Source organism: Elephantulus edwardii, unplaced genomic scaffold, assembly GCF_000299155.1.
Source record: "Elephantulus edwardii isolate Elephantulus edwardi_28Jun2011 unplaced genomic scaffold, EleEdw1.0 scaffold00088, whole genome shotgun sequence".
In the NCBI taxonomy this organism is placed as follows: Eukaryota; Metazoa; Chordata; class Mammalia; order Macroscelidea; family Macroscelididae; genus Elephantulus; species Elephantulus edwardii.
The window spans coordinates 5,165,718-5,181,363 of NW_006399838.1; the positions used below are offsets into that span (position 1 = coordinate 5,165,718).

Below are 15,646 nucleotides of genomic sequence, written 5' to 3' on the forward strand. Positions count from 1 at the left end.
TTTTGACATGAATACTGAATTACTGTAGCCAACAGAACAAGGTTAGAAAATGCCAACGTTTCAAGTTGATAAGAACAAGGTACATAATTAGAAAAAAATATTTTTAACCAATTTCCTTTTCAACCCATTTTCCTTGAGGAGGAAGGCCATTTGCTTCGTGTGACTGGAATCCTTGGGAACAGAGATGAGTCTGACACAGAGAAGAGTCAGCTATCAGAAAGCCGCCCGTTTCACTCATTCCTCCTTACTATAAAAGGGCAGAGAATATGGTTCCTAGAAAACACTTTATTTTATTGTTCACGTGTAATGGCAATATATATATAGGTAAATGTCAATAGCACATATACATACTTGTGATAGAACACAGTGCCATACAAAGGAATCACGTCTGACTGAATAGATTAGGAAGAATACCAAACCATGGAGAGCAGTAAAATAAAGTGCCGTCAGCTTCTCTTTCACACACTTCAGCTTTCTGGTGGTTAAACAGACAGAAGGAAATCTCAAAAAGATCAAACATTCATAGCAACTTTGGCCTAATTTCATTGTTTAAAAAAAAACAAACAAACCAAACGTAACCAATTCAGAGGATCTCTTCATAGCAGCAGTTCTGAAGTGTCATAAAAAAGGGATGTGTTTCTTTGCAAAGAGTAGGGTTTTTATACTCAGCTGAATCTTCCTTGCTTAAAAAATGCCTTCTTCCTGAAAACACCCATGAGGCGTCGTCTCAGAAAGTACAGATGTGATGTCAGAGTGGATGGTATCACACATTTACATAACTAGAGGGATATGTTGTGGAAGGCCAGGACTTTGGCAAAAATATATTTACCTTGATGCCCTTAGTTAGGAAGGCTAATTAAACGGATTATTATAGTCAAGAACAAAATACAGAACTCTCTAATAGTTACTATTTCAATATAGGCACACAGAATAACTCATTCATCTTACCACTTTTTTGTTTCAAGAGATGATTATGATTTTTGGGGGGGTACATGTAAACGTTTCAATCACTGATAATGGATTTTTTTTTCTTTTTTTTTTGGCATTTAATGCACTAGATGCTCTTATCCTTAAAAATAAAAAAAAGTCAGAGGATTAATAATACTACAGATGTCGCCAAGAACAAGAGTGACCTAGAATTACAAAAGTATAAAACACACACGCACAAAAGTAACATGCTACATGGGAAAATTAGTACATAAGTACATCTTAAAATTTTTACAATAAATAAAGATTGCACTGTAATTGGCATTTAAAGTACTGTATGCAGAATATAGTATAAATAAACCAAAAACAAAATAATGTTGGTTTCCCCATGACTTTGGTATGGGAATATCATAAGCGAGTACAGGATACTGCATCTTAGACAACGGAGACCAAGCACAAAGTCGCTATGATCGAGAAAAACCAAGGAGCAAAAATATACAGAAACAGAAGCAGGGGATACACTGTGTCTGCTGCACCCTTTTGGAATATATTTGCACCTCCAACTCTTAAATGTCCCTGAGGTACTCGAACATTGTGGACTTCATATAAATAATCCAATGACTTTGGGTTAGAATTGATTATCTCATGACTCAAACACGCGAGAGAAACAGTTTGCACTCCGATAGCACCTGTTGACCGAGGATGTCGAAGCACTTCCCAAACATTAGAATCCCCATTTATTTTCTTTTTAATGCATGGGAAAACTGAGGCACAGAGGTAAAGTGACGTGACAGATCCAGGGAGAGAGATGAGGCTTCTTGACCCCAAATACCACCCCCTCCACACGCTGGCCAGGTCAACCCCACAAAAAAAAAAAAAAAAGGAACTACAAATGCAGATGATTCTCTTTTGGGTTTCATCAGTTTTTATCGGCTGTCATTGGTTAGTTTGATGGGCACTCATTTAAGGTACTGAAATTCAATCACTTCATTGATACCTCAAAGAACAATCTAAAGGCAAATCTTTCACAAAGAATGAGTCGGGAACAAGAAGACAGCTCCCAACTAGTGTAAATCATGGACAACGGGCAGAGGCACTAGACTGTCACCAGTTCTCGTAATTCTTGCTGAACATAACAGGATATAATAACTCTAGTGATTGAATTAGAAGTAGTTATATACAAAGACACACGAACAAGTTAAAGCAGCTTTGAAAATAGCTGAGTAAGGAAACAACTAACTATTGCACAATGCCCTCTTAAAGTTACTGCTATAAATCGACATGGTAAAAATCTACAATGCTCCATCATTCAGAGGTGCACTTTTGCTTACTTGATTTTGTATACAGGCAGCTCATAGTGTTAAAATCATAACAAATACAGATTATTAAAACATTTTAGGCTGAAGTACATATTATCATTTAAATGAGCTAAACACAGGTGAGGAACTGAGTGACACAGGGCACCTGCTTCGGGGGCCTTCTCTTACCGTGAACACAATTCTGGATAGTGTTGTTTGTTGTGTGGCAGGCAGCGTGGCGACAACACCGAAATCCCAGCCCTTTAACTACACACACTGTGATTCATGTTTACAAGTATCGATGTTCAAGACCTAAGAACTGACTGGTGAATATAAATTATTAAACTGTAACAATGGGAAAAAAATAAAAAGGCTTGCAAAAGACATCAGTGAGCACAGAGGAAAGACAAAGCAAGTCTGAAAATGTGAAAGAAAACAGGAGAAAGCAAGCTTTTGGTATCTGGTTTTCTTGTCTTGTTTTGTTGTTTGAAATCCAGTTTAACCTCTTCCTAGTTTCAAAAAGGTGCACCAAAACACTGATATTTTTTTTTTCCTAGCTAAATCTGTAAAACAAGAAGGCTATAAATCAAAGAACAAAAAAGACTGACAGAAGTATCTGAATAAATGTGTGTATTAAAATGTGTAGCATTAATCAAATCCATATCTAGTTTTGCTGAGTGTGTTTACTTCATTAAGAAGTACTGTAGTATAAAGGCAAATAAAATCGACAGAGTCGCAAAGCCAGCCACAATGAGGGCTGCAAACTGTTCATCAGTAGGCATCATGCTCTTCATTTTGGGGTCGTCTAAGCTCCCCAGGTCCCCTGTGAGCATGACCTCATTTCGTTGTAGGACAAAAGCTGCAGAGGGGCTGAAAGCTCCGCTTAGCTCCTGGGGGGTGTCGAGACAGCGACGACACGCGCACACTCGGAACCTGTAGTCCGTGTTTGTCTGGAGGCCTGAGATTTGGAATGTGGCTTCTTCTCCCTTGTACACCTTCAGGAGAAGAAAAGGAGCTGGTCAGTTCATTTATAACAGTAAATTACCCTACAGGAATCACCACACCACATCACCATCACTACAGTAACACTGGGACACTGACTGGCTGGATAAAACCTTTCCGATCAACTCTGAATAAAATCTGATTCAAAACTCTGGGACTGACAGCAAGAAACTACTGGCCAGCAACGTATCTGGCCTCTGAAGGAATAAATGTGCTATTTGTCCTAAGTGCTTAGGGAATCAAATGAGAAGATGATTCAATACCACCACACAACTCGGTTCTAGGAACCTAGAATAATAAACATTTAAAAAAATACAGTGAGAGAGAGGAGAAGCTCCAACGAGCTGGACGGACAGAGTAAACGCAGCAGTGGACTCAGGTGTGTCCTGAGAATGAGGACCGAGTAGGATGGGCTGGGGTTCAGGTCTCCTGTTCACGGGGTCACTGTGAGACGTCTTTGACTTGAAGGCACCTAACAACGATGACAACAACAACAACCAACAACAACAACCAACAACATTTTAGATATAATCAATCATAGTTGGCTCTGAACATGGGCCTTTCAGATTCTGTGCTAAACCAAAGTTAACCAGCATCCCACTTGCTGGGGGTTTTGGCCCCGAAAGCTGGAGGACAATTTGTTTATTTAAATAATCACAGCAATGGCATCGAGGGCATATTTTGTATTACTCTATTTCTTATTACACTGTTTCTGAGTCTGAAAAGATCATGTTTTAAATTGTACTATTAAAAAATGAGGCCTAAAACAGCTAAAGACATTCTAAGAAAGAAAGAGAACTCTGAGTTGGGGAAAGAAGGGAAGAGACTCGCATTATAGATTTCAAGACATGGGGAAATGGAACTATTTGGGACAGTGAGGCAGGCATTGGCTCAGAGAAGGAAGAAATGATCCAGGGCCAGGATGTAGCCAAGCGGCAGCCCAGCCTCTAGGGCAGATGAAGGGGCACGAGTTCTGACGATCTGGGCAAGTCACCGACATGGAATCAGAAGCGATTCCTAGTTGACTGACCCTGCAGCCAATTTTCAGAAGCTGTAAATCAAGGGAGAAGATGGTGTCTCTTCCTGCCTTGGCACCACCTGTTGATTCAGACCATCAGAGAGGAGTGCTTCCAGCCACCAGATGTCCCGCTACTCTGGGGGCGAGGGAACCCTCCGGCAGCGAAGGGATGATAGTGGACTGGATTTGAGGTCTGCTGGTTCTTGCTTTGAATTCCAGCTTAACCACTTACCAGCTGCGAGAGCGTGAGAGAGTCTCATGCTTCATTAATAAAATGGTATGAAAACCGAAACTCTGAAAGAGTGCAGACAGGGTCCACACAGCCTGCTAGGGGCCCTGGGAGGAGAGCGTCGAGGAGCTTCACAGGAATTTCTAGGCTACAATATTTCCAGGGGCAGATTTCTACATCTTTTCCCCCATGAAGCCATCTGGTACATTTGCTCTACCAACCTTTCAGTTGGCGGCCAGGTGCTAACCACTGTACCACCAGGTTTCTTGACTGGAGGAATAAAAGTTCAGGGAATGCTGGGACACGGTGTGGCCCATTACAGGAAGCTGGTCTGTGTTCTTTCTCCGGCCATTAAAGATTACTTTACTAATTAATCACACTGTGTCTTTTACTTAAATCACTAAAGCCATTTAAGTTTTATTTCTATTTTTGTTGTGGAAAAAAATCCTACAAGAAATCTCTTCATGTTAACAGTTTAAAGTGTTTTTAAATAGGCCTCAAAGTTTTTAAAGTTAAATGGTTGATTACAGAGTAAGTTAATGTAGGAAGATTAAAGTAAATTGAGTCACTACAGTGTTCAGCCTACACTAATTAGTGATGAACTGGAAGATACATAAAATAACGACATGAGATTCAAAAGCTCCACGATCACACTAAGAAGCCCAAAGGCGGCTTGACAGCATGGACAGCAGCAACTGCTTAAAGCTGTTACACATCCATCGAAAAGCAACGCACTGCGCCTACAAATGAAAAGAACACGGAGCCTCACAGGACGAGGAGATGAAAGAGCAACACAGAAGAGGCTCCTACAACAGGGCTTAGTCGGCTGCAGGCGTTGAGAACAGGTAGAGCAAGCAACAAGCCTTAAGGAAAGTGTGTGCTTCTGTTCCTTGCTCAGACTTTGCCCAGGGTCCTTCCATGCAGGGACCATGTGAAGTCGGGGCCCGAAGCTGGGCACAGCGTGTCCGTGCAAGCACGGGACTGCCCAGGAGTGCTGAGGAGCCCCTGCTGCGAAGGTCACCAGGCCTGTTGCCAGCTGCCCCTCGACTCAGATGACCTCTTCTGGGAAGAATGGCTCTCCACACCAGGGCAGCAGGCCTGCCCAGCCCCTGTTCTCATTCCATTCCCTTCATTGTGGTTTCTCCTTCTTCCTCAATGCAATTTAAAAGGCATAGCAACTCCACTAGAGATTTTCTTTATTGAAGTAACCAATCATAATATCCCAGGAAGTATATAAGCAGTATTATTTTCACAAAGACTATTTCTGTTTCTTATTTGATGAACAATATATCTTAAAAGTAACTCTGACATGTTTATTCCAGAATGGTAGGATATAAAATAATACCCAGATGACTGAAATAAGAAGTCCGTGACCCTTTTATTAAAAAAATTTAAAAAATTCAGAATAACATTCTGTACAGTGTAATCTTTTGAATAACATCTTGCAGCTACATGAATGCTGGGCTTCTGAAGAGCTGATACCCGGGTCAACACCAACGCCTCCTGACTAAAGTTGCTCTCCCTCAGGAACCAGAGAACGAGACAATATGAACAGCACAGAATCGCTGTTTACAAAGCAGCTTCTCAGAGGGGTCTGAGGCCCACCGTCACCCTCTGAGAGAGATTATCCCCACCTACTCTCACAACAAGAGAGTCCGGGCTCTGGACGACGGTACATGAAGTCCTGCAATAGCACGGCAGTGGGTGGCAGGCACTCTGCTGGGTGGTAGATAAGAGCTTGATTGCTTCCAGAGAGGCAAGTGGTCTGCATTCACTCTTACATGGGAGAAATATGTGACGGTGTGCTTCTGAAAGGATTACAAGGTAGGAAAACCTATGGAGAAATTTTAATCATCCTACAGTGTCATTACGAACGGTCACTGACAATGATGGCATGGAAGGTGGAGCTGGCTCTCCCCAGGAGCCCTCCTGCTGGGCAGGCATCCTTACACCTGAGCAGCACAAGACAGGGAAGAGCATGGGTACAAACGACTTTCTGCACAGTACCAAGGAGGCTCCTCGGAGTGTAACACTTTCTCAATACACTAGGGTGCCACCAGGAAACATTCTGCTTTTGTTTTTAAATAAATTAAAATATTAAAAAATACTAAAATATACACAAAAGCAAAAAAATAGTAGCTTCTCTGAAGTAGAAGCTTTATTTAAGTAAATACAGCACAGCACCACTGTGAATAAACATTTCTATAAAAATTAGGGAACTACAGGTGGGAAGGAGCCTAGAAGTACGGTGGTTAGACACTCAGTAGCTCATCCAACTGCTGGCAGTTTGAACTTATCACCTGCTCTGTGACCGAGAGAAGTGTGGTCGGCTTTCAGGAAGAGTTACAGCCTTGGAAACACTACGGGGTTGTTCTATTTGTTCTACAGGGTCCCTAGGAGTTGGATTTGACTCAAGGAAGTGGGTTTGATTTGGCATTGATGATCAATTTTCTGGGGCTACTATCTTCATCATATACTTAGAGGGCCCTGTGAACCTAGAAAATGAAGAATCAGTAAACTAAGCGATGGCTTTTCAACATCTCTCTCCTGCTCTATTACCCTTTGAGTCTGACCTTCCATTAAAAAATGTTAAACTGTGCAACGGGCCAGTGACAGCTTCACGCCACATCAGGAAAAGAGTGAACAGTCATTAAAACATTATAAAGGCTCAAAAAAAAAATTATAAAGGCTCAAAAAAATTATAAAGGCTCTACAACTTCGAGCCCTTACAACAGTTCTGTCAACAAAAAATCCTTTCTCCTAGCATTTTCTGTGACCTCATGAAGAAACAAGACACAGATTCCAAATCACATGTCTTTAAAAAAAATGATATATTATGCATACATTCTAAAAAGGAGACCACATACAGGAATGTTAATAAAAATCTGGTTCACTAAGGTTCAGCCCAACCCTATTCACAATAGTCTAGAGGTGGAAACAAACTAAATGCTTACCAGTGGATGAATGGGTAACAGACGTGGGAGATACATAAAAGATTCTTATTAAGCTTAAAGACAAATAAAGTCCTGATAAATGATACAAAACTGGCTGAACCTCAAAGATATCATGCTCCATGAAATAAGGAAAGATACCTTATCAGTGGGTGCCAGGGGAAGGGGGAATTTTTGCTTATGGACAATGAGTTTATGTTAAGGCTGTAGAATAATTAGGAAAAAGATAAGAATTGCACAAAATGAATATCCTCAATTCCAGTAAATTGTGCTTACTGAACTTGCTGAAATGGTGTTTTCCTGTATGTATGTGCATCACAATAAAATGACAGAATACAGTCATCTCTTTACAGAGCGAGGACAATGGGTCACATCTATTACTCTAGAGATGCCTCAAATGTTTTCTTTTGAAAGCAATAAAGCTGGTCACTAAAACAACATTTAGTTAATTGTGACAAATGTTAAACATTTTCAACGGCTAACAAGTAACAATTTTTTAAAATTTGTTGCTCCCTTTTAAATCTTCAATTTCCTTTATAGTAAAAATTAAATGCTCTCTGAACAGGGCTATGAATCATTTCACTTTATCTTCTTTTTATGCATATATTAAACTGTCTTCACGTTAAAGCTTGTGTACAAATATCAATCTTAAACATATAGACCCAATGTCCCCCCGTTTTCATCAAAGTCTCCTAATCCACCCGTCTCAGGAACAGAGCTTGTTACTGTTCGCCTAAGTGCTGTAATTGAGGTCTATCCGGAGCCACGAGCTCTGCTGCAGTAGGTGCATAAAACACGACTATTCCTCATTTTCTTTCACTTTGCCTCTAAGAATTCACTGCCCTCTGCCTGTTATTCCTGGACTATAATTATTTTAACCATTACTCTGCACACATAATATAAATAGGCTTCATTTGCTATGTTGTGGCCAGAATAAGTGAATGAAGAACTCAAAACATCATTCTGAAGTTAATGCTCAGTGAACAGAGAGAAACAAAAACCCCAGGACAAACTGTCCCTGACTCCACTGCAGCTTTTCATGTGCCACTACTCGCTTTAATCATTTCTTGGTAAATGCAGGAAATAAATGGTCATGTGAAGAACACTAGTCCTCATCTATAGAGCTGAGTACCGTTCTATTTTCCTACCAGGAAACAGTTGCTTACAAGTGTTTACAACAATAACATGAAGGCAGATAGATGATTAAAAAAATTATATTAGTGTTTGTTTCTATGTCCACAGATCTAAATACATAACATTAAACAGCAAATTAAAACAAATTCTACCCACCAACAAAAATCCAAATTGTCGAATAGATTAATTCACCTATAGTCTGACAATGCTTGACATGTAAAGATAGTGAGCAAATAATATGGATGTTTTCATATCCACTGTGCTTTCAGAAGAGCAACGTTTTTCCAAGAGAGGGAGAAAAATGTCAGGTACAAGAAAGAAAAAGTGTTTAAAAAATACAATGATGAATGTGCAATGAATGTACTATCAGAAAATGAATTATTGTAAGTCTCATATGCTGTGATATTTCCTAACACCGCATCTTTTAATCATTTTTACATTGCTGAGGAACAGGACGAATGCTACCAGTGCAAAGGTGACGAAATCTAGCGGGGGAAAGTAAAACTCTAGTAATCCAGCACATCTTTCTGGGCGTATGAAACAGTCACGCACGTCAAGTTATTTACTCTACAGCAGAAGCTACAGAGGAGATTGTACAAGGAAAAGAAATGCAAAATGCACTAATATTCACTTGCTTTTTAAGTGTTCTTACTCACAGGTATTTTTACCATCATTTAATCGTTAGTGTATTTAATAAAAACAAACCGAGTTACTGTCTATTTGTCTAGATACTCAGAGCTTCAACAGCAGAATGAAGCTTGACCATACGCATTACCTCCTTAGGGAGCAGGTAGCGTTTCTCGTCACCCTCCGAGCTCGACATCATGTGTGCCTCCACTAAGGGTGTTAGGAGTGCTGACGTTTCAGTTCTTCAAGCATTTTCTTGCTAACAACAAAGCTGGTGGTTCAAATTCACCAGGGAATGGAGGCAGCGGGTATCTGCCACAAGGATTAAAGCCTTGGAAAAGCAACAGCTCCTCCGTCCTACAGGGCAGCTGACAACACGCGGGGCTACAAGTTTGCTTTTTGACTTCAGTTTCTGATCAGGAATGGGGCTTGGAGATGCCGCTCGAGTAACAGTTTTTTTTTTCTTCTAAATTTTTTTTTTATTTTATTATTTTTGTGTGAGTGTACCGTCAAATCAGATCTGACTGGTACAGGAGGAGATTGTCCCTCCTTCCCCGGCAGAGCATCTGGTGGATTTGAACTGTGTGCCTCTGGGATTGTAGTTGCAGCTCCTTACCACTAGGCCACCAGAGCTCCCCTCGAGTAACAGTTCTATACACTGATTTTACCATAAACAATTGTTCAGATTCAGAAAACAGCACCCAGATCCTTCACAGCAAGTCCCAGGATAATGGTCTACAAAGGATTAAAGCATGATGGGTATACAAAATAATTGTGTTATAAGACTAGACTCTAGTTCCTTGCATGAATTTTTCATGTGACCTATATAGTATTGCTGCTCAAATTCTGGTCCGTGGACTTGAAGCACATGCATGTGTTAGGAGCCTATTAGAAATATGGGATCTACCGAGTCAGAATTTGCAGTGGACCAGGACACTAGGTGACTCAGAAGCACAGTAAAAGGCGACAAGCAGTTCCTTCGAGCTTCTGAAGCATGGTCTTCAAGAGCTTATGGGATCAGTGGTATTGAACCAATTGATGGGTGACCCTCTAAGGGGTTTCCAAGGCTGGAGACCCCTATCTCTCTCCCATGGAGTTGCTGTTGGACTTGAACTGTTGGAGAGGCATGGCGTTTAGGTTAGCAGAACAACTTCCTAAAGATGATGTTACAGACTCAGCCTTGACCCTACCCTTCTATCAGCGCCTCTGTGAGGAAGGCAGCACGACAGAATCTCAACTCTAACTGTTGAGGCTTTTCCCTGTTACAAACCACCAGTATTTTAGTTTTCAATTACATACAGAATGTGATGCTCTTACCTGTTTGTATTCAGATTCTCTTCCAACCAACACCTGCAGAACATAGCTGATAGGATCGCCTTTCATTGGTGGAACTGTCTCCCAGAGAATTTCACATGAATTCCCTTCTAACTGTGTCACTCGTGGGGCTGAAACACAAATACACACATGCAAGCTCAAATTTCAAAGTTATCATATTAACAATAAATTTAAATAATACTAACTGCATCAAGGACTCTCCTTCATAGGGTCGCTATGAGTCGCCTGCAACTCGACGGCACTTAACAACAACAACAACAATACTAACTGAGGCCAAGGGCACGCTGGTCTTTGGAGTTTACTTGCTGGGGCTCCCAGAGAACCCTAGGTGCCTCATTCAGACAGAGAGACGATATTCCATGACTACGAGGCCACAGATGGAAACTCCAGTGCTCCAGCTTATTAATAAAAAACTGCACCACCTTCTGTTACTATTTCTTTGGCAACTGAGTACTTTTATTTTATTCTCCAGTTGCATTGGAGAAAGAAGACCACAACAAGATAGCTCTTGTTTCATGGGATTTAAAATTCGGAGGAGGACAAGATATGAGGAAAGTCCAGAGAAGATATCCGAAGCAAGGAAGATTAAAATGAGAAGTGGAACCAAAACGTTAGGGGGCTCGGGAGAGGGAAAGACCACATCTCCTGAGTCTGAGAAATGTCTGAGGAACAGGTGATGTCAGAGAGAAGCGCCACAGAATGGGCTGCATTGAAAAACATTTTAACATAGAAGTATCTTACAGTTGCATTTCTCAGTTTATTAGAACTTCTAGTTATTCTGTAAGTAAATCTAAGTAAATTCTACAGAGATAGTTGTTTTCATCATTGTAATTCTCTGTAGCATTATTATTTTAGAAAATATATTTTTCTTCTTTTTTAAAGAAAATATGTTGGTTAGAATTACTAGGCCGAAACACCAAACAATTTCTAGAAAAACCGATCTCTTCAGAATAAACAGGACTCAAGGAGCCAAGACAATAATTTCCTGAAGAAAAGACTAAGGGGAAGATGCCCAGAGTATGAGGTAGTGTGAGGACACTCTGCTTTTGAAACAAAAGAACCAATGGAATTGCTATCAATCCACTCTCAAGTTACCATAAAACGAATCCACACCAAAACTCACGTGGAGACAAAAGCAGTGCTGGTCAACACCAGAAACACCCTGGAAATCGATTAACTGGCAAATACAGCCCACTTTTCTTTCCCCAACACATCAAGCAGCCTTGCCGTATTCTGACAGAGCAGAAACCCAGAGATGTAGCCAAGAGTCTGGTATTTTCTGCCAAAGTGGCCCCGTTGGCCGTGTGTGTGCACATGGATCTGCACTGGCTTCTCAGTCACGGAGGAAGGGACAGCCTAACGACGCTGGCCACATTCCAGTTCCGTTTCTCTTGCTCAACTTATCCTTTATCTGTATCACCTTGTTGTTCTAATTACAAACCGTGAGCTTCCAACATCAGCATCATCTGGCAGCCTGTTGAAAAAGCAACTGGATCTGATCTGAGGGGCAGGGAAGGAAGAAGGAATTTACCATAGAACAGCTCTAGCTGAAGTGTCAGGAAACCGTCACAGGAACCGGGCTGGACCTGACTCAGGTCCCGACTTGGGTCCCAAGGCTCCTCACCCTCTGAACCAGCTCTGCTGTCTCAGGGACAGTGGGTTCAGGTCCTCCAGGGGGGAGCAGGCAGTCAGCGGGCCTTGTTCCTGGGGCCCAGCACATTTAGAACCTTCTCGTAACTTCCAGAGATCACAGAGCAGAGATGTAGCTTGGGGACCACGAGGGGCGGGCTCAGGCCTAAAGGTGGGTGGGCACCGGAGGAAAGCCGTGCTTCTCCACAGACAGGAAAAGCAGCTTCCGTTCATTCCCTCAGACGTTCCGGAAAAGCAGTGCACTGCTGTGCCTTCTACTCCTCTCCAGTCCACGAAGGAGGCCGAGCAGTACGCTGCCACTCGGACACCTCCCAGCAGTTACATCTCCACAGGGGGGAAGGCTACTGAAATTGCCTGCCTTAATCGCCCGTGTTTCTAGGCATCAAACTCCTCAAATGGTGAACGACAGCCTCTGCTCATCTGAGTCGTCTTTCAGAAAGAAGATTCTCAGATCTTAGTTGACTAATGTGTGTGCCTAATCCCAGGAATTTATCCCTATTTCACTAGCAACGCTGACATTCAAGTCTATCACCTTGACCGTCTATCTGCCAATGATATCATCTGTAACAAGCACTGATATGCACTTGAACTAAGACCCAGAGGTCTTCTCCTTTAAGGCCCCTTATTTCCCCAGAAGACTCATTTTTAGCCCTCTTTTGAAAACGTTCTTCTCTCTTTTGCAGACATTATAAACACGAAAGGAGGCAATTTAGGGCTAGATCTGAGCCTCGTACGCTTGCAGAAACTCCACCCCCCCCCATAGGAAAGCTCGCTGACCACACACCTTTGATGGCAGGGGGCACACTCTTGGATGTGCTGAAGGTGTAGGTTTCTGAGAAGGGCCCTTCGCCGGCCTCGCTGGCTGCCTGGATTCTGAAGGAGTAGCACGTGAACTCAGTCAGCCTCTGGACCTTGTAGGTGTGGCTGGGTCCTCTGTAGATGGAAATGAACCTAGAGGAAGAACGGACCCCATTAGCCATTTGCACTTTCCACGATGACAAGGAATTCTTTCTGATGAAAACCTGTGGTGTCGATTAGGCCACTTGGTCAACACTTGTCCCGGGGGAGGGACGGGACTGGGCAGCTGCTGGGTTAGGGTTAAGGTCCGGTGCATGTTCACACAGATGGAAAATACAAACGGAAACACACAGCAACGCAGAGTGTGAGTCCTTTCATTGTGGCCTCGGTGCGAGGACCATCAGTTGTTCATGTTTTAATGTAATAAAAAAAACAACTCTGAGCAACCTGACAGTGTTAACCTACCTGCTGCTGTGTGTCAGGCGGTGAAGTTAGTCAATTATGCACCTCAGAAACGAAGCGTTTACCCAAACTCTGTGTATCATTTAACAGGAAGTTCTTTTCAGAAAATTTTAACCCTTATCCATCTTCCCAAGGGATTAAAGAGGCCAAGATTTCAGAGCTCTTAAGATATATCTGTTATTATAGATCTTAAAATATGTGAAAGGAAATAAAATATAGTCCTGTGTTCAGAATCAACAATTTGGTTAATCGGAACAGAAAATGGCAGTGGGGACGGGAAGCCCCTAGTCTTCCAGGTGATACCAGCTGCATTTGCACACGTCTCTGCCTAGTATTTCTGTAGGATGTAGGCTAGGAAGCATCAGGTTAGAAAAAGAAAATAAGCCCTTCTGTTTCCTCGGGTCTTGAGAAAGTCAACATTTTCATAGTGAAACTCAATTATTCGTTGTCTTCTGTTAACTGTAACACCTCATAAGTAACTTCCTGTAAGTTTTCCAGGATCTGCAGTAGATTTAGAATTTCAGTCTTGCTGGTGCAGCGACCCCTCGAGAATCCCTAGATTACTTCATCTAACTGTGCTGCCTTGTTCCCACACAGGCCAGTTCTCCCCGTTTTCAGGGCTTGGTTACAACAGCTGAGGACAATCGATTCTCTTCAGTTAATTGGAATTTGGCCACTGAAGGAATCACAACCGAAAAAATGTCTGATTCTTAGGCCAGTTTGGCCTAAAGGGAAAGCAGAATTTATGCATTCATTTAGCAAACGTTCACTGAACATCTGCTATGTGCTTGGCACTGTAGATTCAAAGATTATCAAGCCTGGGAGATAGCTGGTCCTTCTCGTGCCCAGGGCATTCTGAAGCAGAATGGCAACGTTGCCAAGTACTACAGAACAGTCCCTCTGGAAATGCATGGCGCTCTTGTGTCCACTGCCTAACCAAAGGCTGGTAATTCAAACCCAGAAGTTACTCCACCTGAGAATGATATGCAATCTCTTCTGGTGTGATTCACAACCTCTGAAAACCTTCAGGAGTGACAGTTCTAACTCCATTCTGCTTCAGTAATACATAACAGTTAACACCACCCCAGTTCTCTTCCCTGCTCAGGTCAGCTGGTGACCCCCTTTCTGATTCTGCCTCTGAACCACTGTTGTCTGTCTGCTCTGGAACCTAATCACGTTAATGCTCTCCCCAGTGGCTTCCTGGGAGAGGAGGGAAAAGCAAACGGAAAGAAATACCCTTCTGTAAATCTCGTGTCAGTATTTCTCACCCATCCTGCCACACAATCAAAATACTTATCTAAAATATCCATTTGTACACCAGCATTCACTACGGAGTTCCTCAGCCTAATCATGCCACCCACTTAATGTTCCTTCTGCTTTTCTGTGGAAGGAAATGTTTTGGTTTTTTTTTTTTTTCTGAAGGCTGAACATTATTAATTTCATGGAAAACCAGAGTCCAGGTTGAAACCCACAAATGCCATGGCAACCGACTGAGTGCGCTTGACACATAACACCTTAATGAAGATGCCCTCACTAATGTCAGAGGCAAACAGCTATTTATTAACCCAGCTTCACCTGGTCCGGAATCTCTAACAGGAGTAAGTGCCCTTAATTATATCACCAAATGGAAGTTCTGGTTTAAGAAGTAAATGTGTTACATCTTGATTAGAAAGTTACAATGAAGCTCAGTCTTTCAAGGGGCTTGGACTAGACCTACTTTCTGGCCCTGCGACCCTTTCAGCAGACTATTTCCTTTGAAAATAAGCTGAATACACAGTGTGCCTTGATTTAATTACATGCGTGGCAGCAATACTCAAAAAGAAATGTACTGAAGCAGACTCTGCATCCTAATGTGGGGTGCAATCTAAGCCAGTAAACAGCCCAAATTATCAAACAGGTCAAAATAGATCCCTCTGGCCCAGTTACTCTGTGCTTACTTTAACTTCCTGTTTTGCTCTTTTATCGCAGGGTTTCACTAGTCTCTTAAAGTGGAATTTCTCTTTTTATTTTAAAAAACACAATCAAGCTGGAAGTCAGAAGAAAATGAGGTCACAGAGTGGTGGGTGGAGAAGGGGTGTTGAGACGGAATCAGGAAGCTCCAGTGGGGCCCTGAAAAGGTAGGGTAGTAGTGGGCAGGGGTCAGTGGTCATCAATTTTCTAATACACAATGTACTGGAATGATGGGAAGACACACAAAGTGAGTGAAGGAATCTGT

At 42.1% G+C, this 15,646-nt stretch overlaps 1 protein-coding gene across 2 annotated transcripts in view; it reads right to left on the reverse strand.

The window, feature by feature from the left end:
- Nucleotides 1–2,714: 2,714 nt before the first annotated feature.
- The window catches only part of FNDC3B (fibronectin type III domain containing 3B), a 406,030-nt gene continuing 393,098 nt past the window's right edge, over nucleotides 2,715–15,646 (reverse strand). For both annotated transcript variants that reach the window (XM_006890351.1, XM_006890350.1), the window contains 3 exons: nucleotides 12,956–13,122; nucleotides 10,504–10,631; nucleotides 2,715–3,220 (listed from right to left, as the gene is read on the reverse strand). In XM_006890351.1, the coding sequence (XP_006890413.1) occupies nucleotides 2,909–3,220; nucleotides 10,504–10,631; nucleotides 12,956–13,122 (607 nt within the window). In that variant the 3' untranslated portion in view covers nucleotides 2,715–2,908. The remainder of the gene's footprint in view (nucleotides 3,221–10,503; nucleotides 10,632–12,955; nucleotides 13,123–15,646) is intronic.